At 47.1% G+C, this 26,952-nt stretch overlaps 1 protein-coding gene across 2 annotated transcripts in view; it reads right to left on the bottom strand.

Moving 5' to 3' along the window:
- The window catches only part of COL9A3 (collagen type IX alpha 3 chain), a 204,525-nt gene that overhangs the window by 37,248 nt on the left and 140,325 nt on the right, over positions 1–26,952 (bottom strand). For both annotated transcript variants that reach the window (XM_069243177.1, XM_069243178.1), the window contains exons 30-31: positions 6,892–7,074; positions 5,003–5,080 (exon numbers count right to left, since the gene is read on the bottom strand). In XM_069243177.1, the coding sequence (XP_069099278.1) occupies positions 5,003–5,080; positions 6,892–7,074 (261 nt within the window). The remainder of the gene's footprint in view (positions 1–5,002; positions 5,081–6,891; positions 7,075–26,952) is intronic.

The raw sequence follows: 26,952 nt of genomic DNA on the forward strand, positions 1-26,952 counted from the left end.
ATATACTATAGCCTTGCTGAAAAGTTGTGGAACTATTGCATTAAATATATAGGAGGTCTCAAGAAACCTGAAGGTGATGTAATACTGTTTGTTTATTTAGGGTTTTAAATAGCAACCTTGGATGCTTCATAGTTACTCCACGGCACTTTACAGATTGAATAGCAGGACTCTGATTATAGTGAAGCAGTCCAGTTATCTGTGGGAAATGATCCCAGATTGGTATTCATCATTCATAAGCCCCTCTTCAGTGATTCATCCAAAAGCCATTCTGAAGAAGTCAGTTTTTAGATGTTTCTTTAATAGCAATAGTTGGGTTCTGCCATCTTGTGTGGGATCAGAACATTCCACAGCATAGGGTATTACACAGCTTGAGGTCTGCATTTATGTTTTAGTCTCTTGAAGGTTTGTTGGGCGGTCCACTATGACACTGCTAGTTGTAGATTTCCATTTGGGGTGCAATATTGGCAAATACTTTACATTTACCTCAAGCTCGTCATCTTATAAACTTTATGTACAATACAAAGAACTTTTGGCTTACATGTACTTGAAACCAACAAAGTGTTTTTACAAGGCCATGTTTTTTTTCGGTTCAGGCATAATTCTGCTGCCTGATTTTGTAATGGGTGCGCTTTTTTCATTTTTTTGGAAGTCTAGAGTAGACATTATAATAGTAATTCCATTACCAAAGATCTCGTTAGTTGGGCATCATGAATGGAATAGAACAGGGAGTCCTGAGAAAGAATAGAAGAGAACTGAGCCTGCTCTCTTTTGCTCCCAAAACAAGGAAGTGGCCTACAGGGACAGGGACACAACAAACTACAAGAGACCTTTTCCTGAAACTGCCCAGCTGACCAAATGCAACTGGTCCTGGACTAGATCATGCTGTTCAGTTTCTGTCTGACACTGTGAGTCTTTAAGTGCCTTCCTTGAGGTCCTTTGGGGATTTAGAAGCGTACTTCTGTGGTGGATTGGGACTTAATAGAAAAGAGTCAGAAGAGAAAGTGCCTGATTTAGAGATTGGTTACTCTGTGTCAGATATCCTGTCCGTCGTATTACAATTCCACTGTATCCTATGGACATGGTAAAATACCGGACAGGATACCCATCATGTTTGTGATGTAGTAACCCGGCTGACAAACTCTAAATCAGGCCCAGAATCTTTGACGATACCAAACCTGGTTGGTGTATGCGGCTCAGGCCATTGCAGTCAGTCTCAAATTGCACTGAAGTCCTGATATTTGACGACCCTTTAATCATGGGCACTTTATACTTCTTGGCGCTATTCTTACTTAAAACTTTAAAAAGTAGTATCTCTGGTTCTCCTTATTGGATTTTTGTCATTTTGTTTATTGAATTTTATTCTATTTTTCTAATTCGATTTGTGATTTTTATTGTTAAGCATTTCAACTTTATTACTGCTTTGGTACTGCACTAATCATTACTCATTGCCTTCGGTTAAGGCTACATGCTCTGTGCCATAACTACCCAGGGGATAAGCTCATGTCAATTTAGTTACTTGGAAGGTTCACCCTGACATGAGTTATGATTGTTCCTTGAGGTCGAAAGTCCCCCATCCCAAATAATAATACAATTTATTATACACCCTTTCTGAATTTGAACAGAACAACTGCGTCATCTGAGAGACAGTTTAGAATACAATAAGCTAAACGAGACATGTTAGTCGTGGAGGACTCCAGACCAGCTTTCAATCATTCTGGACAAACTCTGAATCTTGGACAAGAGTATAAATTAATCCAACAAAACTGTGCAACATGCACAGTGAAAGATAAGGGGTATAATGGACATTCCACATCAACAATTTGCAAGATGGACATGTTTCGAACAACAAATGGTGCTTTTGCTCTCTAGAAGGTGATAGCCTCAAGTCACCATTTCCATAGTTACAAAGTTTATGGCACGAGTGGCAGTTCACTTACAGACATTGGGATTGGCTGTGTTTCTGTATGTTGGTGATTGGCACCTCAGTGCACCCTCATTCAGCCAAGTTCACCAGACAATACAAACAATTTGCTTACAGTGACAGGGATTGGATGTGTTAACCTCGACAACTGTCTCGTCAGAGCACCCCCGTTCATCCAAGTTCAATAGGCTTCTGATGATCCTGGGACTTGCTCTCAACGATAAAAACTATGGGCCTCAATTATGAGGCCTGTGGCACAGGGCGGGCAGCAACTGCCTTGCTGCGTCGCCCTGCGCCACCAGGAAAGGGCAGAAATGTACCATATCTACAAGATATGTCGTATTTCTGTTCTCTCCCCCTGTGGTGGTGCACAAATTGCTGCTTATCGCCATGCAGGCACTCTTGCACCATGGTGCAAGGATGCCTGCATTGTGGGGATGATAATTACTGTGCAGGAAGGGACACCTTCCTGCACAAAAACAATCACAAGAGGTGTTTTCCTCTTTCTATGTGTGCTCCAAAATGCAGCACACATAGAAAGAGAAAACAAACAAATAAATATATTTCTCCCTGTTGCGCCATTCTTACTCCACCCCTGAGGTGGCGTAGGAATCTGATCCATTACCAGACTTGTAAATTTAGGAATGCATCAGATTCTTTTGTGTTCCATGGGTGTTGCATGGGAACACCTCAAGCAAAACCCATAAAACGCCCCTTTCACCTAGTGCTATGCGTGAAAGGGGTCCCTATTTACAAGGCCATGAAAAGCTACGTAAGATGGCTTTGCATGGCCTTGTAAGTATTTGGATTGGCACACTGCACCACCAGAGCATTAAAAAATATTACGCTCTTGTGATGCAGTGAGTTGCTGGGGCCTTGTAAATTAGACCATGTGTGCTTTGTCCTACAAGAGATATCAGCTCTCTAGGCCAGTGGTTCCCAACCTTTTGATTTCTGTGGACCACCACTTTAACATTAATGGAACCCAGGGACCCCCACTCAATCATCATTAGAATTCGGGAACCCCCATCTGAGTCATTACTGGAAGCTGGGGACCTAATTTGTCAATATTAATTAATATTTTTTTAATTTTCTAGGCTCTCGCGGACCCCCTGAGAAGGCTTCGCGGACCCCTAGGGGTCCCCGGACCACAGGTTGGGAACCACTGCTCTAGGCCACAGGATGGTATAGTTGAAGGGAAAGAATATATTCACTGCCTACGTATAGTTCAATTAGAAAACAAAATGCTGTAGGGAGCCACGGCTTCCTGTATCCACCCAATGGAGGTCAACTTTCTTATTAATCTGTTCAGAGTGGCAAGGCTGACCCTCAAAGCATTCCTAACACAAGCTCTAAGTGGTAATCCACATGAACAACACAATAACCATGTTCTTAGTTCCAAAGCGGGGAAAAAGAAAAAGACACTCCTTCTGTCCTTGGAAACTTAGCGTCTATGGCACCTGGCTCTGAGGCACAGCTTGGACATCTGAGCTGAGCCCAATGCAGGAACAGTGTATGTGCAGATGCCTTCAGCAGGTAACAGACTTTTAATCATGAGTGGGAATTAGACATCAAGCCACTCTCTTCAGTGTTTTAGTGATCTGATACCCTGCTGTGGCACTCATTTGCATCGGATATGAATGCCAAACATCTTCTGTACATTTGCACTTGCATGTGCCCGGGAACCAAATCAGCCATTTGACCTCCCCTCTTTCATCATCCAAGTTCTACAGCTGAAATTATTTTGTGTTCTCTCAATGCAAAAAATATCTGATTTTTTTTTTTAAATATGAAAAACTTTCGCCAGGCACACTCTAAATTATTGCAGTTCACGCTGAAATGTCATACAGTTTCCTGGTAGTGGCAGTGTTCACTCAACCGCTACAGCAGGTGTTTTCAGCGGAGTACCTCTGAAAGACATCTACAGAATTGCAACTAGTAGGACAACACCTTCTTCTGCAAAGCACTGCTGCCTTGCCATGCAATCCAGAGTGAAGTCTTCGCTAGGATAGGCAGTGCTTTGAAATCCACTGTCTTGAGGTGTGCCTTATCCCTGCTTACCGCTGTTATTTTCTATTGTACTGCTGTGTTAGTCCTAGCTGAAGCAAGTAAATTTATGTAGAATCGTATGTTAGATAAGCAAAATGTACTTACCTTCTAACTACTTTTCTCCAGCACTGATATGTCTTATAGATTCACTTGCATCCCAACCTCCACCCCATTTGTGAGGCTCCAGAGACTAGATAATCATGACAAGATTTGAAAATATAACACTTATTCTTTGAGTGGAGTTGAGCACTGTGTCGCCCCACCTCAGTGACTGGTGTTTAGGTCACATAATGAGGCAGACAACTAGAAACAGCTTCGGGCCATTTTAAGTGTTAATTGAGTATATTTCACACTGCTATGTAAACATTGAATAAAGTGGAGCCTGACAAATGGAACTAAGTCAAGCACATGAATGTATGAAAGATATGATGTTGAACCACTGTAGGTACAGGTCATTAACTTTTTCTTTACAATAAAGCTATTGTGTGAAGCAGGGTAGACCGCTCAGCTTCACCTTGAGCCCACTGGCACTGCTTAAGGTCAAAAACTACCTTCAAATGCCCTAATCCCTGGACAATATTACTTAAGTGCACATTCCCCGTTGATTTACAAGTAGCAGGTTGGTACTGGATTCAATACAAGTTGCACCATTTGTCCTGGATAAAGAAAATGAATATGCTATACTTGCCTTCGGAAACTGTAAGGACGATTCTCCAAAGGAGGCAAAGGGACTTGAAATCGTTATTTCTATCCCAATATGCATGGTTCTGTGTTTGTTCCATTAAGAAACGGCATTTTATAGTTTCAATGAAAACCTTGGATGAGTAGCTGTTGGGGCATTGCAGATGAGAACGTCACCGTAGATATGTATATGTAACTGTATTGTAATTTGGACAAAGCTTTGCTAGGACTGTTAGATAAGGAGGACATTTTCTGTTTGTAAGATGTTTGCATTTCTAGCTGACTTACTTAGAGAATTCTTGTTACAGATTAAAAAGATAAAGCAACATAAAATTGATAGTCTTAACATACCAGCATAGCCTTGATCCCCATCTGGTCCATCGATGCCTTTGCCCACAGGTCCTTTATCTCCCTTATCACCCTGGTCACCTGTAAAAATGTGGAGGGCATTAATCTATACACCATAACTGACAGGACAACACAGATTGTCCCGAACTATAAAAATGAATTGTCAAACACCGATGTTCTTTTGGTTGTGCAGCGACCTTGCATGAAATAACTCTAACGGTATGAAGACATTTAGAGGTAATGTGTCTTTTCAGATATTAAGGAGAGATACTAAAGGAATTAGAAAATTTACATCTCCAATATTTGGACTTATTTTATTTCGTGGCTACGTTTGATGGGTATATCAATATCAAATACAATTGAGGAGACAAATTATTACTACAAAGCTGATACAGCCTCGCAACAGAAGACAACAGTAAATTGTATTTAAATTGAAGTAGTAAAATATTAGGATGAAATTATCTAAAACATTATAAAAGGACCAGAGAGAATACATAATGAAAATTGAAAATCATCTCACAATTAAAGGACAATGGAACTGCACTATGAAAATATTAAGGGCCATATTTATACTTTTTGATGCACAACTGCGCCAACGCAGTTGTGCGTCAAAAATTTTAACGCCGGCTAACGCCATTCCAAAGCGCCATGCGGGCGCCTTATTTATTGAATGACGTTAGCCGGCGCAGCTGACTGGTGTGCGTAAAAAAAAATGACTCACACCAGGCAGCGCCGGCGTAGGGGAAAATGGAGCTTGGGCGTCAAAAAATGGGGCAAGTCAGGTCTGAGGCAAAATTTTGGCCTCAACCCGATTTGCGCCATTTTTTTTTACGCCCAACCCCCATTGAAATGACTCCTGTCTTAGCACAGACAGGAGTCATGCCCCCTTGCCCAATGACCATGCCCAGGGGACTTATGTCCCCTGGGCATGGTCATTGGGCATAGTGGCATGTAGGGGGGCACAAATCAGGCCCCCCTATGCCACAAAAAAAATATATATATACTTACCTGAACTTACCTTAAGTTCCCTGGGATGGGTCCCTCCATCCTTGGGCGTCCTCCTGGGGTGGGCAAGGGTGGCAGGGGGTGTCCCTGGGGGCATGGGAGGGCACCTATGGGCTCCTTCCGAGCCCACAGGTCCCTTAACGCCTGCCCTGACCAGGCGTTAAAAAATGACGCAAAACCGGCTGGATGTCATTTTTTAAGGCCCGCCCACTCCCGTGCGTCATTTTTGCACGGGAGTTTAAATAAGGCGCACATGCCTTAGAGTCATTTTTTAGAAGGGAACGCCTACCTTGCATATCATTAACGCAAGGTAGGTGTCCACGCTAAAAAATGACGCAAACTCCAAGATCTTTGGCGCTAGACTGGTCTAACGCCAAAGTATAAATATGGAGTTAGCTTTGCGTCGGATTTGCGTAAAAAAAAACAACGCAAATCCGGCGCAAACAGAGTATAAATATGCCCCAAAACCTTTAAAGTACTAATAAGAAGATGGTTATCTGAGTTATGTTATTGAGATAGTAGTAGAAAAATTGCATATTTGAGTCTGATTGTCTTTGAGACGTGAAAAGTGATGTAGTGATTATTAAAATATAAACATACATATGTACAACCGATTGAACCTGATTGCAAATATTAAAAGAATGCATTGTTGTTCACTATCTTTTATCATGGCTTGAGCCTCGATTAAGTGATGCCTGACCAAGGTCAGAATCTAATTTCATATTGCAAGCCAAATAGCTTTCTGAGTTTAGTGCTTTTGGATTAGGAAAGTGCTGAAGTAGTGATATTCACATGTTTGAGTTACTACACCAAGATATATAAATCTACTGTACTGAATTCCTGTTGTAAGACAAATACCATTAAATTCCTGAACAAGCCTTGCTCACCTCTTGTTCCTGGGTCACCAAGCTCTCCTGTTGGTCCTCTGTATCCAGGTGGACCACGAGCCCCCGGGTGACCAATACTTCCAAGTGGCCCTTGGGGACCAGGTGAGCCTGGAGGGCCAGGACGACCAACTGATCCAGGAGCCAATGGTCGTCTCAAATTAGCAGCCAACTGTGCCATTTGATCTTCAAAAAATAAATAAAACGTTAATTATTTGATTCTGACATTACTTGAATTAACTGTAGCATGTTACTTATTGATCTTCAAACATGGCTTGCATCCCATTGTTAATTAAAGTGTACTTATCACGGGCCCTACAGGAATCTGAGAATTTGAAATCACAACTTTGATCAGAACATTACTGACAGTAGTTCTCTTTCTTGATATAGTTTATCAGCACACAAGGATGCAACCATGTGTGCCCTATCTAATACGTGACGTACTGACTGCGGCCTTTTATATTATATCTGCACTTGGGAGATTAGCCCACCACCAAGACATTTTGATCCCTTGGGGAGATTATGCCATCCGAGATTTCAAACCCTTCAGGCTCCACGAGGCCTTTGTTTTATTTATCAGAACATTTTGCCCTCTAGTTTCGGAATGTTATAACAGCCTTATAGCCCTTCGTAGCTGGGCTACACCGGCCATTAAAGTGCCTTTGCCTGCGGGTTCTAAGGCTATAATAACACATTGCAAGTGGGATTCCCTTTGTTGATGTTTATAAAACATTCATGAAATCTTGGATCTCACTAAAAATGAAGGGCCTGATTTAGATGTTAGTGGTAATGGTCCCGCTGCTGGTTTTCTGTTGGAAAACCTGTCCGCAGACATGACGGTTTGCCTGATTTAAATGTTGGTGGTACCAAAGGCGAAAGGGCGCCTGAGTCCCGCTGACTCCGCCAAGAATCTCCAGCTGCCTCGACGGTGGCATTGAGAATAGGGGCTGACGGCAGACACCAGCCGCCTTTACTGCCTAGCAGATTTGGATGTGTCTTACTGCCAAGCCTACTGTGGCGGTCCGACCTCCATTCCTGAGTTGGCAGATTGGAAAGGAAACGGGGTACAAACTGACCTTTTTTAACACATTCCACTTCCGTTTTCAACTGGACAAGACATTCCGTCGCAGCTGCCACTGGACCACAGAGAAAACACAACACGCCTGTAGGAAGTTGGCTCTGTATGTGCTATTTCAAAGTAAGGAATAGCATGCACAGAGTCCAAGGGTTCCCCTTAGAGGTAAAATAGTGGTAAAAATAGATAATACTAATGCTCTATTTTGTGGTAGTGTGGTCGAGCAGTAGGCTTATCCAAGGAGTAGTGTTAAGCATTTGTTGTACATACACATAGACAATAAATGAGGTACACACACTCAGAGACAAATCCAGCCAATAGGTTTTGTATAGAAAAATATCTTTTCTTAGTTTATTTTAAGAACCACAGGTTCAAATTTAACATGTAATATCTTGTTTGAAAGGTATTGCAGGTAAGTACATTAGGAACTTTGAATCATTTCAATTGCATGTATACTTTTCAAGTTATTCACAAATAGCTACTTTAAAAGTGGACACTTAGTGCAATTTTCACAGTTCCTGGGGGAGGTAAGTTTTTGTTAGTTTTACCAGGTAAGTAAGACACTTACAGGGTTCAGTTCTTGGTCCAAGGTAGCCCACCGTTGGGGGTTCAGAGCAACCCCAAAGTTACCACACCAGCAGCTCAGGGCCGGTCAGGTGCAGAGTTCAAAGTGGTGCCCAAAACGCATAGGCTAGAATGGAGAGAAGGGGGTGCCCCGGTTCCGGTCTGCTTGCAGGTAAGTACCCGCGTCTTCGGAGGGCAGACCAGGGGGGTTTTGTAGGGCACCGGGGGGGACACAAGCCCACACAGAAATTTCACCCTCAGCAGTGCGGGGGCGGCCGGGTGCAGTGTAGAAACAAGCGTCGGGTTCGCAATGTTAGTCAATGAGAGATCAAGGGATCTCTTCAGCGCTGCAGGCAGGCAAGGGGGGGCTTCCTCGGGGAAACCTCCACTTGGGCAAGGGAGAGGGACTCCTGGGGGTCACTTCTGCAGTGAAAGTCCGGTCCTTCAGGTCCTGGGGGCTGCGGGTGCAGGGTCTTTTCCAGGCGTCGGGACTTAGGTTTCAGAGAGTCGCGGTCAGGGGAAGCCTCGGGATTCCCTCTGCAGGCGGCGCTGTGGGGGCTCAGGGGGGACAGGTTTTGGTACTCACAGTCGTAGAGTAGTCCGGGTGTCCTCCCTGAGGTGTTGGTTCTCCACCAGCCGAGTCGGGGTCGCCGGGTGCAGTGTTGCAAGTCTCACGCTTCTTGCGGGGAGTTGCAGGGTTCTTTAAAGCTGCTTTTTGAAACAAAGTTGCAGTCTTTTTGGAGCAGGTCCGCTGTCCTCGGGAGTTTCTTGTCGTCGTCGAAGCAGGGCAGTCCTCAGAGGATTCAGAGGTCGCTGGTCCCTTTGGAAGGCGTCGCTGGAGCAGAGTTCTTTGGAAGGCAGGAGACAGGCCGGTGAGTTTCTGGAGCCAAGGCAGTTGTTGTCTTCTGGTCTTCCTCTGCAGGGGTTTTCAGCTGGGCAGTCCTTCTTCTTGTTGTTGCAGGAATCTAATTTTCTAGGGTTCAGGGTAGCCCTTAAATACTAAATTTAAGGGCGTGTTTAGGTCGGGGGGGTTAGTAGCCAATGGCTACTAGCCCTGAGGGTGGGTACACCCTCTTTGTGCCTCCTCCCAAGGGGAGGGGGTCACAATCCTAACCCTATTGGGGGAATCCTCCATCTGCAAGATGGAGGATTTCTAAAAGTTAGAGTCACCTCAGCTCAGGACACCTTAGGGGCTGTCCTGACTGGCCAGTGACTCCTCCTTGTTATTCTCATTATTTTCTCCGGCCTTGCCGCCAAAAGTGGGGGCCGGAGGGGGCGGGCAATCCACTAGCTGGAGTGTCCTGCGGTGCTGTGACAAAGGGGTGAGCCTTTGAGGCTCACCGCCAGGTGTTACAGCTCCTGCCTGGGGGAGGTGTTAGCATCTCCACCCAGTGCAGGCTTTGTTACTGGCCTCAGAGTGACAAAGGCACTCTCCCCATGGGGCCAGCAACATGTCTCTAGTGTGGCAGGCTGCTGGAACTAGTCAGCCTACACAGACAGTCGGTCAAGTTTCAGGGGGCACCTCTAAGGTGCCCTCTGGGGTGTATTTTGCAATAAAATGTACACTGGCATCAGTGTGCATTTATTGTGCTGAGAAGTTTGATACCAAACTTCCCAGTTTTCAGTGTAGCCATTATGGTGCTGTGGAGTTCGTGTTTGACAAACTCCCAGACCATATACTCTTATGGCTACCCTGCACTTACAATGTCTAAGGTTTTGTTTAGACACTGTAGGGGTACCATGCTCATGCACTGGTACCCTCACCTATGGTATAGTGCACCCTGCCTTAGGGCTGTAAGGCCTGCTAGAGGGGTGTCTTACCTATACTGCATAGGCAGTGAGAGGCTGGCATGGCACCCTGAGGGGAGTGCCATGTCGACTTACTCGTTTTGTCCTCACTAGCACACACAAGCTGGCAAGCAGTGTGTCTGTGCTGAGTGAGAGGTCTCCAGGGTGGCATAAGACATGCTGCAGCCCTTAGAGACCTTCCTTGGCATCAGGGCCCTTGATACTAGAAGTACCAGTTACAAGGGACTTATCTGGATGCCAGGGTCTGCCAATTGTGGATACAAAAGTACAGGTTAGGGAAAGAACACTGGTGCTGGGGCCTGGTTAGCAGGCCTCAGCACACTTTCAATTGTAAACATAGCATCAGCAAAGGCAAAAAGTCAGGGGGCAACCATGCCAAGGAGGCATTTCCTTACACAACCCCCCCCCAAACGAAAGAGGATGAGACTAACCTTTCCCAAGAGAGTCTTCATTTTCTAAGTGGAAGAACCTGGAAAGGCCATCTGCATTGGCATGGGCAGTCCCAGGTCTGTGTTCCACTATAAAGTCCATTCCCTGTAGGGAGATGGACCACCTCAACAGTTTAGGATTTTCACCTTTCATTTGCATCAGCCATTTGAGAGGTCTGTGGTCAGTTTGAACTAGGAAGTGAGTCCCAAAGAGGTATGGTCTCAGCTTCTTCAGGGACCAAACCACAGCAAAGGCCTCCCTCTCAATGGCACTCCAACGCTGCTCCCTGGGGAGTAACCTCCTGCTAATGAAAGCAACAGGCTGGTCAAGGCCATCATCATTTGTTTGGGACAAAACTGCCCCTATCCCATGTTCAGAGGCATCTGTCTGCACAATGAACTGCTTAGAATAATCTGGAGCTTTTAGAACTGGTGCTGAGCACATTGCTTGTTTCAGGGTGTCAAAGGCCTGTTGGCATTCCACAGTCCAGTTCACTTTCTTGGGCATTTTCTTGGAGGTGAGTTCAGTGAGGGCTGTCACAATGGATCCATATCCCTTCACAAACCTCCTGTAATACCCAGTCAAGCCAAGGAATGCCCTGACTTGAGTCTGGGTTTTTGGAGCTACCCAGTCCAGAATAGTCTGGATCTTGGGTTGGAGTGGCTGAACTTGGCCTCCACCTACAAGGTGGCCCAAGTAAACCACAGTTCCCTGCCCTATCTGGCATTTGGATGCCTTGATAGAGAGGCCTGCAGATTGCAGGGCCTTCAAAACCTTCTTCAGGTGGACCAGGTGATCCTGCCAGGTGGAGCTAAAGACAGCAATATCATCAAGATAAGCTGTGCTAAAGGACTCCAAACCAGCAAGGACTTGATTCACCAACCTTTGGAAGGTGGCAGGGGCATTCTTTAAACCAAAGGGCATAACAGTAAACTGATAATGCCCATCAGGTGTGGAGAATGCTGTTTTCTCTTTTGCTCCAGGTGCCATTTTTATTTGCCAGTACCCTGCTGTCAAGTCAAAGGTACTTAAGAATTTGGCAGCACCTAATTTGTCTATGAGCTCATCAGCTCTAGGGATTGGATGAGCATCTGTCTTGGTGACAGAGTTGAGCCCTCTGTAGTCCACACAAAACCTCATCTCTTTCTTTCCATCTTTGGTGTGAGGTTTGGGGACTAAGACCACTGGGCTAGCCCAGGGGCTGTCAGAGCGCTCAATTACTCCCAATTCCAGCATCTTGTGGACTTCCACCTTGATGCTTTCCTTAACATGGTCAGACTGTCTAAAGATTTTGTTTTTGACAGGCATGCTGTCTCCTGTGTCCACATCATGGGTACACAGGTGTGTCTGACCAGGGGTTAAGGAGAAGAGTTCAGGAAACTGTTGTAGGACTCTCCTACAATCAGCTTGCTGTTGGCCAGAGAGGGTGTCTGAGTAGATCACTCCATCTACTTTGCCATCTTTTGGGTCTGATGACAGAAGATCAGGGAGAGGTTCACTCTCTGCCTCCTGATCCTCATCTGTTACCATCAACAGATTTACATCAGCCCTGTCATGGAAGATGTAAGGAAATGCCTCCTTGGCATGGTTGCCCCCTGACTTTTTGCCTTTGCTGATGCTATGTTTACAATTGAAAGTGTGCTGAGGCCTGCTAACCAGGCCCCAGCACCAGTGTTCTTTCCCTAACCTGTACTTTTGTATCCACAATTGGCAGACCCTGGCATCCAGATAAGTCCCTTGTAACTGGTACTTCTAGTACCAAGGGCCCTGATGCCAAGGAAGGTCTCTAAGGGCTGCAGCATGTCTTATGCCACCCTGGAGACCTCTCACTCAGCACAGACACACTGCTTGCCAGCTTGTGTGTGCTAGTGAGGACAAAACGAGTAAGTCGACATGGCACTCCCCTCAGGGTGCCATGCCAGCCTCTCACTGCCTATGCAGTATAGGTAAGACACCCCTCTAGCAGGCCTTACAGCCCTAAGGCAGGGTGCACTATACCATAGGTGAGGGTACCAGTGCATGAGCATGGTACCCCTACAGTGTCTAAACAAAACCTTAGACATTGCAAGTGCAGGGTAGCCATAAGAGTATATGGTCTGGGAGTCTGTCAAACACGAACTCCACAGCACCATAATGGCTACACTGAAAACTGGGAAGTTTGGTATCAAACTTCTCAGCACAATAAATGCACACTGATGCCAGTGTACATTTTATTGTAAAATACACCACAGAGGACACCTTAGAGGTGCCCCCTGAAACTTAACCGACTATCTGTGTAGGCTGACTAGTTTTAGCAGCCTGCCACAAACCGAGACATGTTGCTGGCCCCATGGGGAGAGTGCCTTTGTCACTCTGAGGCCAGTAACAAAGCCTGCACTGGGTGGAGATGCTAACACCTCTCCCAGGCAAGAATTGTCACACCTGGCGGTGAGCCTCAAAGGCTCACCTCCTTTGTGCCAACCCAGCAGGACACTCCAGCTAGTGGAGTTGCCCGCCCCCTCCGGCCAGGCCCCACTTTTGGCGGCAAGGCCGGAGAAAATAATGAGAATAACAAGGAGGAGTCACTGGCCAGTCAGGACAGCCCCTAAGGTGTCCTGAGCTGAGGTGACTCTAACTTTTAGAAATCCTCCATCTTGCAGATGGAGGATTCCCCCAATAGGGTTAGGATTGTGACCCCCTCCCCTTGGGAGGAGGCACAAAGAGGGTGTACCCACCCTCAGGGCTAGTAGCCATTGGCTACTAACCCCCCAGACCTAAACACGCCCTTAAATTTAGTATTTAAGGGCTACCCTGAACCCTAGAAAATTAGATTCCTGCAACTACAAGAAGAAGGACTGCCTAGCTGAAAACCCCTGCAGCGGAAGACCAGAAGACGACAACTGCCTTGGCTCCAGAAACTCACCGGCCTGTCTCCTGCCTTCCAAAGATCCTGCTCCAGCGACGCCTTCCAAAGGGACCAGCGACCTCGACATCCTCTGAGGACTGCCCCTGCTTCGAAAAGACAAGAAACTCCCGAGGACAGCGGACCTGCTCCAAGAAAAGCTGCAACTTTGTTTCCAGCAGCTTTAAAGAACCCTGCAAGCTCCCCGCAAGAAGCGTGAGACTTGCAACACTGCACCCGGCGACCCCGACTCGGCTGGTGGCGATCCAACACCTCAGGAGGGACCCCAGGACTACTCTGATACTGTGAGTACCAAAACCTGTCCCCCCTGAGCCCCCACAGCGCCGCCTGCAGAGGGAATCCCGAGGCTTCCCCTGACCGCGACTCTTTGAACCTAAAGTCCCGACGCCTGGGAGAGACCCTGCACCCGCAGCCCCCAGGACCTGAAGGACCGGACTTTCACTGGAGAAGTGACCCCCAGGAGTCCCTCTCCCTTGCCCAAGTGGAGGTTTCCCCGAGGAATCCCCCCCTTGCCTGCCTGCAGCGCTGAAGAGATCCCGAGATCTCTCATAGACTAACATTGAAAACCCGACGCTTGTTTCTACACTGCACCCGGCCGCCCCCGCGCTGCTGAGGGTGAAATTTCTGTGTGGACTTGTGTCCACCCCGGTGCCCTACAAAACCCCCCTGGTCTGCCCTCCGAAGACGCGGGTACTTACCTGCAAGCAGACCGGAACCGGGGCACCCCCTTCTCTCCATTCTAGCCTATGTGTTTTGGGCACCACTTTGAACTCTGCACCTGACCGGCCCTGAGCTGCTGGTGTGGTGACTTTGGGGTTGCTCTGAACCCCCAACGGTGGGCTACCTTGGACCAAGAACTGAACCCTGTAAGTGTCCTACTTACCTGGTAAAACTAACGAAAACTTACCTCCCCCAGGAACTGTGAAAATTGCACTAAGTGTCCACTTTTAAAACAGCTATTTGTCAATAACTTGAAAAGTATACATGCAATTTTGATGATTTGAAGTTCCTAAAGTACTTACCTGCAATACCTTTCGAATGAGATATTACATGTAGAATTTGAACCTGTGGTTCTTAAAATAAACTAAGAAAAGATATTTTTCTATATAAAAACCTATTGGCTGGATTTGTCTCTGAGTGTGTGTACCTCATTTATTGTCTTGTGTATGTACAACAAATGCTTAACACTACTCCTTGGATAAGCCTACTGCTCGACCACACTACCACAAAATAGAGCATTAGTATTATCTATTTTTTACCACTATTTTACCTCTAAGGGGAACCCTTGGACTCTGTGCATGCTATTCCTTACTTTGAAATAGCACATACAGAGCCAACCTCCTACATTGGTGGATCAGCGGTGGGGTACAAGACTTTGCATTTGCTGGACTACTCAGCCAATACCTGATCACACGACAAATTCCAAAATTGTCATTAGAAATTGATTTTTGCAATTTGAAAAGTTTTCTAAATTCTTAAAAGTCCTGCTAGGGCCTTGTGTTAGATCCTGTTTAGCATTTCTTTTAGAGTTTAAAAAGTTGTAAAAGTTTGAATTAGATTCTAGAACCAGTTGTAGATTCTTAAAAAGTATTCCAACTTTTAGAAGCAAAATGTCTAGCACAGATGTGACTGTGGTGGAACTCGACACCACACCTTACCTCCATCTTAAGATGAGGGAGCTAAGGTCACTCTGTAAAATAAAGAAAATAACAATGGGCCCCAAACCTACCAAAATACAGCTCCAGGAGCTTTTGGCAGAGTTTGAAAAGGCCAACCCCTCTGAGGGTGGCAACTCAGAGGAAGAGGATAGTGACTTGGAGGACAATTCCCCCCTACCAGTCCTATCTAGGGAGAACAGGGTCCCTCAAACCCTGACTCCTAAAATAATAGTCAGAGATGCTGGTTCCCTCACAGGAGAGACCAACACCTCTGAAATCACTGAGGATAGCCCCAGTGAAGAGGACATCCAGTTAGCCAGGATGGCCAAAAGATTGGCTTTGGAAAGACAGATCCTAGCCATAGAGAGGGAAAGACAAGAGATGGGCCTAGGACCCATCAATGGTGGCAGCAACATAAATAGGGTCAGAGATTCTCCTGACATGTTGAAAATCCCCAAAGGGATTGTAACTAAATATGAAGATGGTGATGACATCACCAAATGGTTCACAGCTTTTGAGAGGGCTTGTGTAACCAGAAAAGTGAACAGATCTCACTGGGGTGCTCTCCTTTGGGAAATGTTCACAGGAAAGTGTAGGGATAGACTCCTCACACTCTCTGGACAAGATGCAGAATCTTATGACCTCATGAAGGGTACCCTGATTGAGGGCTTTGGATTCTCCACTGAGGAGTACAGGATTAGGTTCAGGGGGGCTCAAAAATCCTCGAGCCAGACCTGGGTTGACTTTGTTGACTACTCAGTGAAAACACTAGATGGTTGGATTCAAGGCAGTGGTGTAAATAATTATGATGGGCTGTACAATTTATTTGTGAAAGAACACCTATTGAGTAATTGTTTCAATGATAAACTGCATCAGCATCTGGTAGACCTAGGACCAATTTCTCCCCAAGAATTGGGAAAGAAGGCGGACCATTGGGTCAAGACAAGGGTGTCCAAGACTTCAACAGGGGGTGACCAAAAGAAAGGGGTCACAAAGACTCCCCAGGGGAAGGGTGATGAGACAACCAAAACTAAAAATAGTAAAGAGTCTTCTACAGGCCCCCAAAAACCTGCACAGGAGGGTGGGCCCAGAGCCTCTTCACAAAACAATGGGTACAAGGGTAAAAACTTTGATCCCAAAAAGGCCTGGTGTCATAGCTGTAAACAGCATGGACACCAAACTGGAGACAAGGCCTGTCCCAAGAAAGGTTCCACTCCAAACTCCCATCCAGGTAACACTGGTATGGCTAGTCTCCAAGTGGGATCAACAGTGTGCCCAGAGCAAATCAGGGTCCACACTGAAGCTACTCTAGTTTCTGAGGGTGGGGTGGATTTAGCCACACTAGCTGTCTGGCCGCCTAACATGCAAAAATACAGACAGCAACTCTTAATTAATGGGACTAGAATAGAGGGCCTGAGGGATACAGGTGCCAGTGTCACCATGGTGACAGAGAAACTGGTTTCCCCTGGCCAATACCTGACTGGAAAAACTTACACAGTCACCAACGCTGACAATCAGAGAAAAGTACATCCCATGGCAATGGTTACTTTAGAATGGGGAGGGGTCAATGGCCTGAAACAGGTGGTGGTCTCCTCAAATATCCCAGTGGACTGTCTGCTTGGAAATGACCTGGAGTCCTCAGCATGGGCTGAGGTAGAACTAAAAACCCATGCAGCAATGCTGGGTATCCCTGAACTAGTGTGTGTGAAAACAAGAGCACAGTGCAAGGCACAGGGTGAACAAGTAGAGCTGGAGTCTGGAAGAATGGCCCAGCCTACCAAGAGAACAGGAAAGTCAGCTGGGAAACCAACTGCAACACAGCAAAAGAAAGGGAACCTCTCTTCTCAGGAAGAAGTTCTGCCCTCTGAGGGAACTGAGCCTTTGGAGCTTGAACCTTATCAGGTTGAGCTCTTAGGCCCAGGGGGACCCTCAAGGGAGGAGCTGTGTAAGGGACAAGAAACCTGCCCCTCTCTTGAAGGCCTTAGGCAGCAAGCTGCTGAAGAGTCCAAAGGCAAGAAAAATGGAACGCATAGGGTCTATTGGGAAGATGGACTCCTGTACACTGAGGCCAGAGACCCCAAACCTGGTGCCACTAGGAGAGTGGTAGTGCCTCAGCTGTTCAGGAAGTTCATCCTAACATTGGCCCATGACATTCCCCTTGCTGGACATTTGGGACAAACCAAGACGTGGGAGAGGTTAGTCAACCACTTCTACTGGCCCAATATGTCCAACATGGTTAAGGAGTTTTGCCTCTCCTGCCCCACCTGTCAAGCCAGTGGTAAGACAGGTGGGCATCCAAAGGCCCCCCTCATTCCACTTCCAGTGGTGGGGGTTCCCTTTGAAAGAGTGGGTGTGGACATAGTTGGTCCACTAGAACCTCCCACAGCCTCAGGAAATATGTATATCCTGGTAGTAGTGGATCATGCTACCAGGTATCCTGAAGCTATTCCCCTTAGGTCGACTACTGCCCCTGCAGTAGCCAAGGCCCTCATTGGTATCTTTACCAGAGTGGGTTTCCCTAAGGAGGTGGTGTCTGACAGAGGTACCAACTTCATGTCAGCATACCTAAAGCACATGTGGAATGAGTGTGGAGTGACTTATAAATTCACTACACCATACCATCCACAAACTAATGGCTTGGTTGAGAGATTCAACAAGACATTAAAAGGCATGATCATGGGGCTCCCAGAAAAGCTCAAAAGGAGATGGGATGTCCTCTTGCCATGTCTGCTTTTCGCTTACAGAGAGGTGCCACAGAAGGGAGTAGGATTCTCACCCTTTGAACTTCTGTTTGGTCATCCTGTAAGGGGACCACTTGCCCTTGTTAAAGAAGGCTGGGAGAGACCTCTCCATGAGCCTAAACAGGACATAGTGGACTATGTACTTGGCCTTCGCTCTAGAATGGCAGAGTACATGGAAAAGGCAACCAAAAACCTTGAGGCCAGCCAACAGCTCCAGAAGTTTTGGTATGACCAAAAGGCTGCACTGGTTGAGTTCCAACCAGGGCAGAAAGTCTGGGTTCTGGAGCCTGTGGCTCCCAGGGCACTCCAGGACAAATGGAGTGGCCCTTACCCAGTACTAGAGAGGAAGAGTCAGGTCACCTACTTGGTGGACCTGGGCACAAGCAGGAGCCCCAAGAGGGTGATCCATGTAAACCGCCTTAAGCTCTTCCACGACAGGGCTGATGTCAATCTGTTGATGGTAACAGATGAGGATCAGGAGGCAGAGAGTGAACCTCTCCCTGATCTTCTGTCATCAGACCCAAAAGATGGTACAGTAGATGGAGTGATCTACTCAGACACCCTCTCTGGCCAACAGCAAGCTGATTGTAGGAGAGTCCTACAACAGTTTCCTGAACTCTTCTCCTTAACCCCTGGTCAGACACACCTGTGTACCCATGATGTGGACACAGGAGACAGCATGCCTGTCAAGAACAAAATCTTTAGACAATCTGACCATGTTAAAGAAAGCATCAAGGTGGAAGTCCACAAGATGCTGGAATTGGGAGTAAGTGAGCGCTCTGACAGCCCCTGGGCTAGCCCAGTGGTCTTAGTCCCCAAACCTCACACCAAAGATGGAAAGAAAGAGATGAGGTTTTGTGTGGACTACAGAGGGCTCAATTCTGTCACCAAGACAGATGCTCATCCAATTCCAAGAGCTGATGAGCTCATTGATAAATTAGGTGCTGCCAAATTTCTAAGTACCTTTGACTTGACAGCAGGGTACTGGCAAATAAAAATGGCACCTGGAGCAAAAGAAAAGACAGCATTCTCCACACCTGATGGGCATTATCAGTTTACTGTTATGCCCTTTGGTTTAAAGAATGCCCCTGCCACCTTCCAAAGGTTGGTGAATCACGTCCTTGCTGGCTTGGAGTCCTTTAGCACAGCTTATCTTGATGATATTGCTGTCTTTAGCTCCACCTGGCAGGATCACCTGGTCCACCTGAGGAAGGTTTTGAAGGCTCTGCAATCTGCAGGCCTCTCTATCAAGGCATCCAAATGCCAGATAGGGCAGGGAACTGTGGTTTACTTGGGACACCTTGTAGGTGGAGGCCAAGTTCAGCCACTCCAACCCAAGATCCAGACTATTCTGGACTGGGTAGCTCCAAAAACCCAGACTCAGGTCAGGGCATTCCTTGGCTTGACTGGGTATTACAGGAGGTTTGTGAAGGGATATGGATCCATTGTGACAGCCCTCACTGAACTCACCTCCAAGAAAATGCCCAAGAAAGTAAACTGGACTGTGGACTGCCAACAGGCCTTTGACACCCTGAAACAGGCAATGTGCTCAGCACCAGTTCTCAAAGCTCCAGATTATTCTAAGCAGTTCATTGTGCAGACTGATGCCTCTGAACATGGGATAGGGGCAGTTTTGTCCCAAACAAATGATGATGGCCTTGACCAGCCTGTTGCTTTCATTAGCAGGAGGTTACTCCCCAGGGAGCAGCGTTGGAGTGCCATTGAGAGGGAGGCCTTTGCTGTGGTTTGGTCCCTGAAGAAGCTGAGACCATACCTCTTTGGGACTCACTTCCTAGTTCAAACTGACCACAGACCTCTCAAATGGCTAATGCAAATGAAAGGTGAAAATCCTAAACTGTTGAGGTGGTCCATCTCCCTACAGGGAATGGACTTTATAGTGGAACACAGACCTGGGACTGCCCATGCCAATGCAGATGGCCTTTCCAGGTTCTTCCACTTAGAAAATGAAGACTGTCTTGGGAAAGGTTAGTCTCATCCTCTTTCGTTTGGGGGGGGGTTGTGTAAGGAAATGCCTCCTTGGCATGGTTGCCCCCTGAAATTTTGCCTTTGCTGATGCTATGTTTACAATTGAAAGTGTGCTGAGGCCTGCTAACCAGGCCCCAGCACCAGTGTTCTTTCCCTAACCTGTACTTTTGTATCCACAATTGGCAGACCCTGGCATCCAGATAAGTCCCTTGTAACTGGTACTTCTAGTACCAAGGGCCCTGATGCCAAGGAAGGTCTCTAAGGGCTGCAGCATGTCTTATGCCACCCTGGAGACCTCTCACTCAGCACAGACACACTGCTTGCCAGCTTGTGTGTGCTAGTGAGGACAAAACGAGTAAGTCGACATGGCACTCCCCTCAGGGTGCCATGCCAGCCTCTCACTGCCTATGCAGTATAGGTAAGACACCCCTCTAGCAGGCCTTACAGCCCTAAGGCAGGGTGCACTATACCATAGGTGAGGGTACCAGTGCATGAGCATGGTACCCCTACAGTGTCTAAACAAAACCTTAGACATTGCAAGTGCAGGGTAGCCATAAGAGTATATGGTCTGGGAGTCTGTCAAACACGAACTCCACAGCACCATAATGGCTACACTGAAAACTGGGAAGTTTGGTATCAAACTTCTCAGCACAATAAATGCACACTGATGCCAGTGTACATTTTATTGTAAAATACACCACAGAGGGCACCTTAGAGGTGCCCCCTGAAACTTAACCGACTATCTGTGTAGGCTGACTAGTTTTAGCAGCCTGCCACAAACCGAGACATGTTGCTGGCCCCATGGGGAGAGTGCCTTTGTCACTCTGAGGCCAGTAACAAAGCCTGCACTGGGTGGAGATGCTAACACCTCTCCCAGGCAAGAATTGTCACACCTGGCGGTGAGCCTCAAAGGCTCACCTCCTTTGTGCCAACCCAGCAGGACACTCCAGCTAGTGGAGTTGCCCGCCCCCTCCGGCCAGGCCCCACTTTTGGCGGCAAGGCCGGAGAAAATAATGAGAATAACAAGGAGGAGTCACTGGCCAGTCAGGACAGCCCCTAAGGTGTCCTGAGCTGAGGTGACTCTAACTTTTAGAAATCCTCCATCTTGCAGATGGAGGATTCCCCCAATAGGGTTAGGATTGTGACCCCCTCCCCTTGGGAGGAGGCACAAAGAGGGTGTACCCACCCTCAGGGCTAGTAGCCATTGGCTACTAACCCCCCAGACCTAAACACGCCCTTAAATTTAGTATTTAAGGGCTACCCTGAACCCTAGAAAATTAGATTCCTGCAACTACAAGAAGAAGGACTGCCTAGCTGAAAACCCCTGCAGCGGAAGACCAGAAGACGACAACTGCCTTGGCTCCAGAAACTCACCGGCCTGTCTCCTGCCTTCCAAAGATCCTGCTCCAGCGACGCCTTCCAAAGGGACCAGCGACCTCGACATCCTCTGAGGACTGCCCCTGCTTCGAAAAGACAAGAAACTCCCGAGGACAGCGGACCTGCTCCAAGAAAAGCTGCAACTTTGTTTCCAGCAGCTTTAAAGAACCCTGCAAGCTCCCCGCAAGAAGCGTGAGACTTGCAACACTGCACCCGGCGACCCCGACTCGGCTGGTGGCGATCCAACACCTCAGGAGGGACCCCAGGACTACTCTGATACTGTGAGTACCAAAACCTGTCCCCCCTGAGCCCCCACAGCGCCGCCTGCAGAGGGAATCCCGAGGCTTCCCCTGACCGCGACTCTTTGAACCTAAAGTCCCGACGCCTGGGAGAGACCCTGCACCCGCAGCCCCCAGGACCTGAAGGACCGGACTTTCACTGGAGAAGTGACCCCCAGGAGTCCCTCTCCCTTGCCCAAGTGGAGGTTTCCCCGAGGAATCCCCCCCTTGCCTGCCTGCAGCGCTGAAGAGATCCCGAGATCTCTCATAGACTAACATTGAAAACCCGACGCTTGTTTCTACACTGCACCCGGCCGCCCCCGCGCTGCTGAGGGTGAAATTTCTGTGTGGACTTGTGTGTCCCCCGGTGCCCTACAAAACCCCCCTGGTCTGCCCTCCGAAGACGCGGGTACTTACCTGCAAGCAGACCGGAACCGGGGCACCCCCTTCTCTCCATTCTAGCCTATGTGTTTTGGGCACCACTTTGAACTCTGCACCTGACCGGCCCTGAGCTGCTGGTGTGGTGACTTTGGGGTTGCTCTGAACCCCCAACGGTGGGCTACCTTGGACCAAGAACTGAACCCTGTAAGTGTCCTACTTACCTGGTAAAACTAACGAAAACTTACCTCCCCCAGGAACTGTGAAAATTGCACTGTGTCCACTTTTAAAACAGCTATTTGTCAATAACTTGAAAAGTATACATGCAATTTTGATGATTTGAAGTTCCTAAAGTACTTACCTGCAATACCTTTCGAATGAGATATTACATGTAGAATTTGAACCTGTGGTTCTTAAAATAAACTAAGAAAAGATATTTTTCTATATAAAAACCTATTGGCTGGATTTGTCTCTGAGTGTGTGTACCTCATTTATTGTCTTGTGTATGTACAACAAATGCTTAACACTACTCCTTGGATAAGCCTACTGCTCGACCACACTACCACAAAATAGAGCATTAGTATTATCTATTTTTTACCACTATTTTACCTCTAAGGGGAACCCTTGGACTCTGTGCATGCTATTCCTTACTTTGAAATAGCACATACAGAGCCAACCTCCTACAGAAGAGCTTAAGGCGGTTCACATGGATCACCCTCTTGGGGCTCCTGCTTGTGCCCAGGTCCACCAGGTAGGTGACCTGACTCTTCCTTTCTAGCACTGGGTAAGGGCCACTCCATTTGTCCTGGAGTGCCCTGGGAGCCACAGGCTCCAGAACCCAGACTTTCTGCCCTGGTTGGAACTCAACCATTGCAGCCTTTTGGTCATACCAAAACTTCTGGAGCTGTTGGCTGGCCTCAAGGTTTTTGGTTGCCTTTTCCATGTACTCTGCCATTCTAGAGCGAAGGCCAAGTACATAGTCCACTATGTCTTGTTTAGGCTCATGAAGAGGTCTCTCCCAGCCTTCTTTAACAAGAGCAAGTGGTCCCCTTACAGGGTGACCAAACAGAAGTTCAAAGGGTGAGAATCCTACTCCCTTCTGTGGCACCTCTCTGTAAGCAAAAAGCAGACATGGCAAGAGGACATCCCATCTCCTTTTGAGTTTTTCTGGGAGCCCCATGATCATGCCTTTTAATGTCTTGTTGAATCTCTCAACTAAGCCATTAGTTTGTGGATGGTATGGTGTAGTGAATTTGTAAGTCACTCCACACTCATTCCACATGTGTTTTAGGTATGCTGACATGAAGTTGGTACCTCTGTCAGACACCACCTCCTTAGGGAGATACCCACTCTGGTAAAGATACCAATGAGGGCCTTGGCTACTGCAGGGGCAGTAGTCGACCTAAGGGGAATAGCTTCAGGATACCTAGTAGCATGATCCACTACTACTAGGATGTACATATTTCCTGAGGCTGTGGGAGGTTCCAGTGGACCAACTATGTCCACACCCACTCTTTCAAAGGGGACCCCCACCACTGGAAGTGGAATGAGGGGGGCCTTTGGGTGCCCACCTGTCTTACCACTGGATTGACAGGTGGGGCAGGAGAGGCAAAACTCCTTAACCTTCTGGGACATATTGGGCCAGTAGAAGTGGTTGACTAACCTCTCCCACGTCTTGGTTTGTCCCAAATGCCCAGCAAGGGGAATATCATGGGCTAAGGTCAGAATAAACTCTCTGAACGACTGAGGCACTACCACTCTCCTAGTGGCACCAGGTTTGGGGTCTCTGGCCTCAGTGTACAGGAGTCCATCTTCCCAATAGACCCTATGTGTTCCATTTTTCTTGCCCTTGGACTCTTCAGCAGCTTGCTGCCTAAGGCCTTCAAGAGAGGGACAGGTTTCTTGTCCCTTACACAGCTCCTCCCTTGAGGGTCCCCCTAGGCCTAAGAGCTCAACCTGATAAGGTTCAAGCTCCAAAGGCTCAGTTCCCTCAGAGGGCAGAACTTCTTCCTGAGAAGAGAGGTTCTCTTTTTCTGACTGTGTTGCAGTTGGTTTCCCAACTGACTTTCCTTTTCTCTTGGTAGGCTGGGCCTTTCTTCCAGACTCCAGCTCTACTTTTTCACCCTGTGCCTTGCATTGTGCTCTTGTTTTTACACACACCAGTTCAGGGATACCCAGCATGGCTGCATGGGTTTTTAGTTCTACCTCAGCCCATGCTGAGGACTCCAGGTCATTTCCAAGCAGACAGTCTACTGGGATGTTTGAGGAGACCACCACCTGTTTCAGGCCATTGACCCCTCCCCATTCTAAAGTTACCATTGCCATGGGATGTGCTTTAGTCTGATTGTCAGCGTTGGTGACTGTATAAGTTTTTCCAGTCAGGTATTGGCCAGGGGAAAACAGTTTCTCTGTCACCATGGTGACACTGGCACCTGTATCCCTCAGGCCCTCTACACTTGTCCCATTAATAAAGAGCTGCTGCCTGTATTTTTGCATGTTAGGCGGCCAGGCAGCTAGTGTGGCTAAATCCACCCCACCCTCAGAGACTAGAGTAGCTTCAGTGTGGACCCTGATTTGCTCTGGGCACACTGTTGATCCCACTTGGAGACTAGCCATTCCAGTGTTACCTGGATTGGAGTTTGGAGTGGAACTTTTCTTGGGACAGGCCTTGTCTCCAGTTTGGTGTCCAGACTGACTACAGTTTCGACACCAGGCCTTTTTGGGATCAAAGTTTTTACCCTTGTACCCAGGATTGTTTTGTGAAGAGGCTCTGGGCCCACCCTCCTGTGCAGGTTTTTGGGGGCCTGTAGAAGACTCTTTACTATTTTTAGTTTTGGCTGTCTCACCACCCTTCCCCTGGGGAGGTTTTGTGACCCCTTTCTTTTGATCACCCCCTGTGGAAGTTTTGGACACCCTAGTCTTGACCCAATGGTCCGCCTTCTTTCCCAATTCTTGGGGAGAAATTGGTCCTAGGTCTACCAGATGCTGATGCAGTTTATCATTGAAACAATTACTTAACAGGTGTTCTTTCACAAATAAATTGTACAGCCCATCATAATTACTTACACCACTGCCTTGAATCCAACCATCTAGTGTTTTTACTGAGTAGTCTACAAAGTCAACCCAGGTCTGGCTCGAGGATTTTTGAGCCCCCCTGAATCTAATCCTATACTCCTCAGTGGAGAATCCAAAGCCCTCAATCAGGGTACCCTTCATGAGGTCATAAGATTCTGCATCTTTTCCAGAGAGTGTGAGGAGTCTATCCCTACACTTTCCTGTGAACATTTCCCAAAGGAGAGCACCCCAGTGAGATTTGTTCACTTTTCTGGTTACACAAGCCCTCTCAAAAGCTGTGAACCATTTGGTGATGTCATCACCATCTTCATATTTAGTTACAATCCCTTTAGGGATTTTCAACATGTCAGGAGAATCTCTGACCCTATTTATGTTGCTGCCACCATTGATGGGTCCTAGGCCCATCTCTTGTCTTTCCCTCTCTATGGCTAGGATCTGTCTTTCCAAAGCCAATCTTTTGGCCATCCTGGCTAACTGGATGTCCTCTTCACTGGGGTTATCCTCAGTGATTTCAGAGTTGTTGGTCCCTCCTGTGAGGGAACCAGCATCTCTGACTATTATTTGTGGAGTCAGGGCTTGAGAAGCCCTGCTCTCCCTAAGTAGGACTGGAGGGGGGGAATTTCCCTCCAAGTCACTATCTTCATCCTCTGAGTTGCCATCCTCAGAGGGGTTGGCCTTTTCAAACTCTGCCAAAAGCTCCTGGAGCTGTACTTTGGTAGGTTTGGGGCCCATTGCTATTTTCTTTAGTTTACAGAGTGACCTTAGCTCTCTCATCTGTAGATGGAGGTAAGGTGTGGTGTCGAGTTCCACCACAGTCACATCTGTGCTAGACATTTTGCTTCTAAAAGTTGGAATACTTTTTAAGAATCTAAAACTGGTTCTAGAATCTAATTCAAACTTTTACAAACTTTTAAACTCTAAAAGAAATGCTAAACAGGATCTAACACAAGGCCCTAGCAGGTCTTTTAAGAATTTAGAAAACTTTTCAAATTGCAAAAATCAATTTCTAATGACAATTTTGGAATTTGTCGTGTGATCAGGTATTGGCTGAGTAGTCCAGCAAATGCAAAGTCTTGTACCCCACCGCTGATCCACCAATGTAGGAAGTTGGCTCTGTATGTGCTATTTCAAAGTAAGGAATAGCATGCACAGAGTCCAAGGGTTCCCCTTAGAGGTAAAATAGTGGTAAAAATCGATAATACTAATGCTCTATTTTGTGGTAGTGTGGTCGAGCAGTAGGCTTATCCAAGGAGTAGTGTTAAGCATTTGTTGTACATACACATAGACAATAAATGAGGTACACACACTCAGAGACAAATCCAGCCAATAGGTTTTGTATAGAAAAATATATTTTCTTAGTTTATTTTAAGAACCACAGGTTCAAATTTAACATGTAATATCTTGTTTGAAAGGTATTGCAGGTAAGTACATTAGGAACTTTGAATCATTTCAATTGCATGTATACTTTTCAAGTTATTCACAAATAGCTACTTTAAAAGTGGACACTTAGTGCAATTTTCACAGTTCCTGGGGGAGGTAAGTTTTTGTTAGTTTTACCAGGTAAGTAAGACACTTACAGGGTTCAGTTCTTGGTCCAAGGTAGCCCACCGTTGGGGGTTCAGAGCAACCCCAAAGTTACCACACCAGCAGCTCAGGGCCGGTCAGGTGCAGAGTTCAAAGTGGTGCCCAAAACGCATAGGCTAGAATGGAGAGAAGGGGGTGCCCCGGTTCCGGTCTGCTTGCAGGTAAGTACCCGCGTCTTCGAAGGGCAGACCAGGGGGGTTTTGTAGGG

Source organism: Pleurodeles waltl, chromosome 7, assembly GCF_031143425.1.
Source record: "Pleurodeles waltl isolate 20211129_DDA chromosome 7, aPleWal1.hap1.20221129, whole genome shotgun sequence".
NCBI lineage: Eukaryota > Metazoa > Chordata > Amphibia > Caudata > Salamandridae > Pleurodeles > Pleurodeles waltl.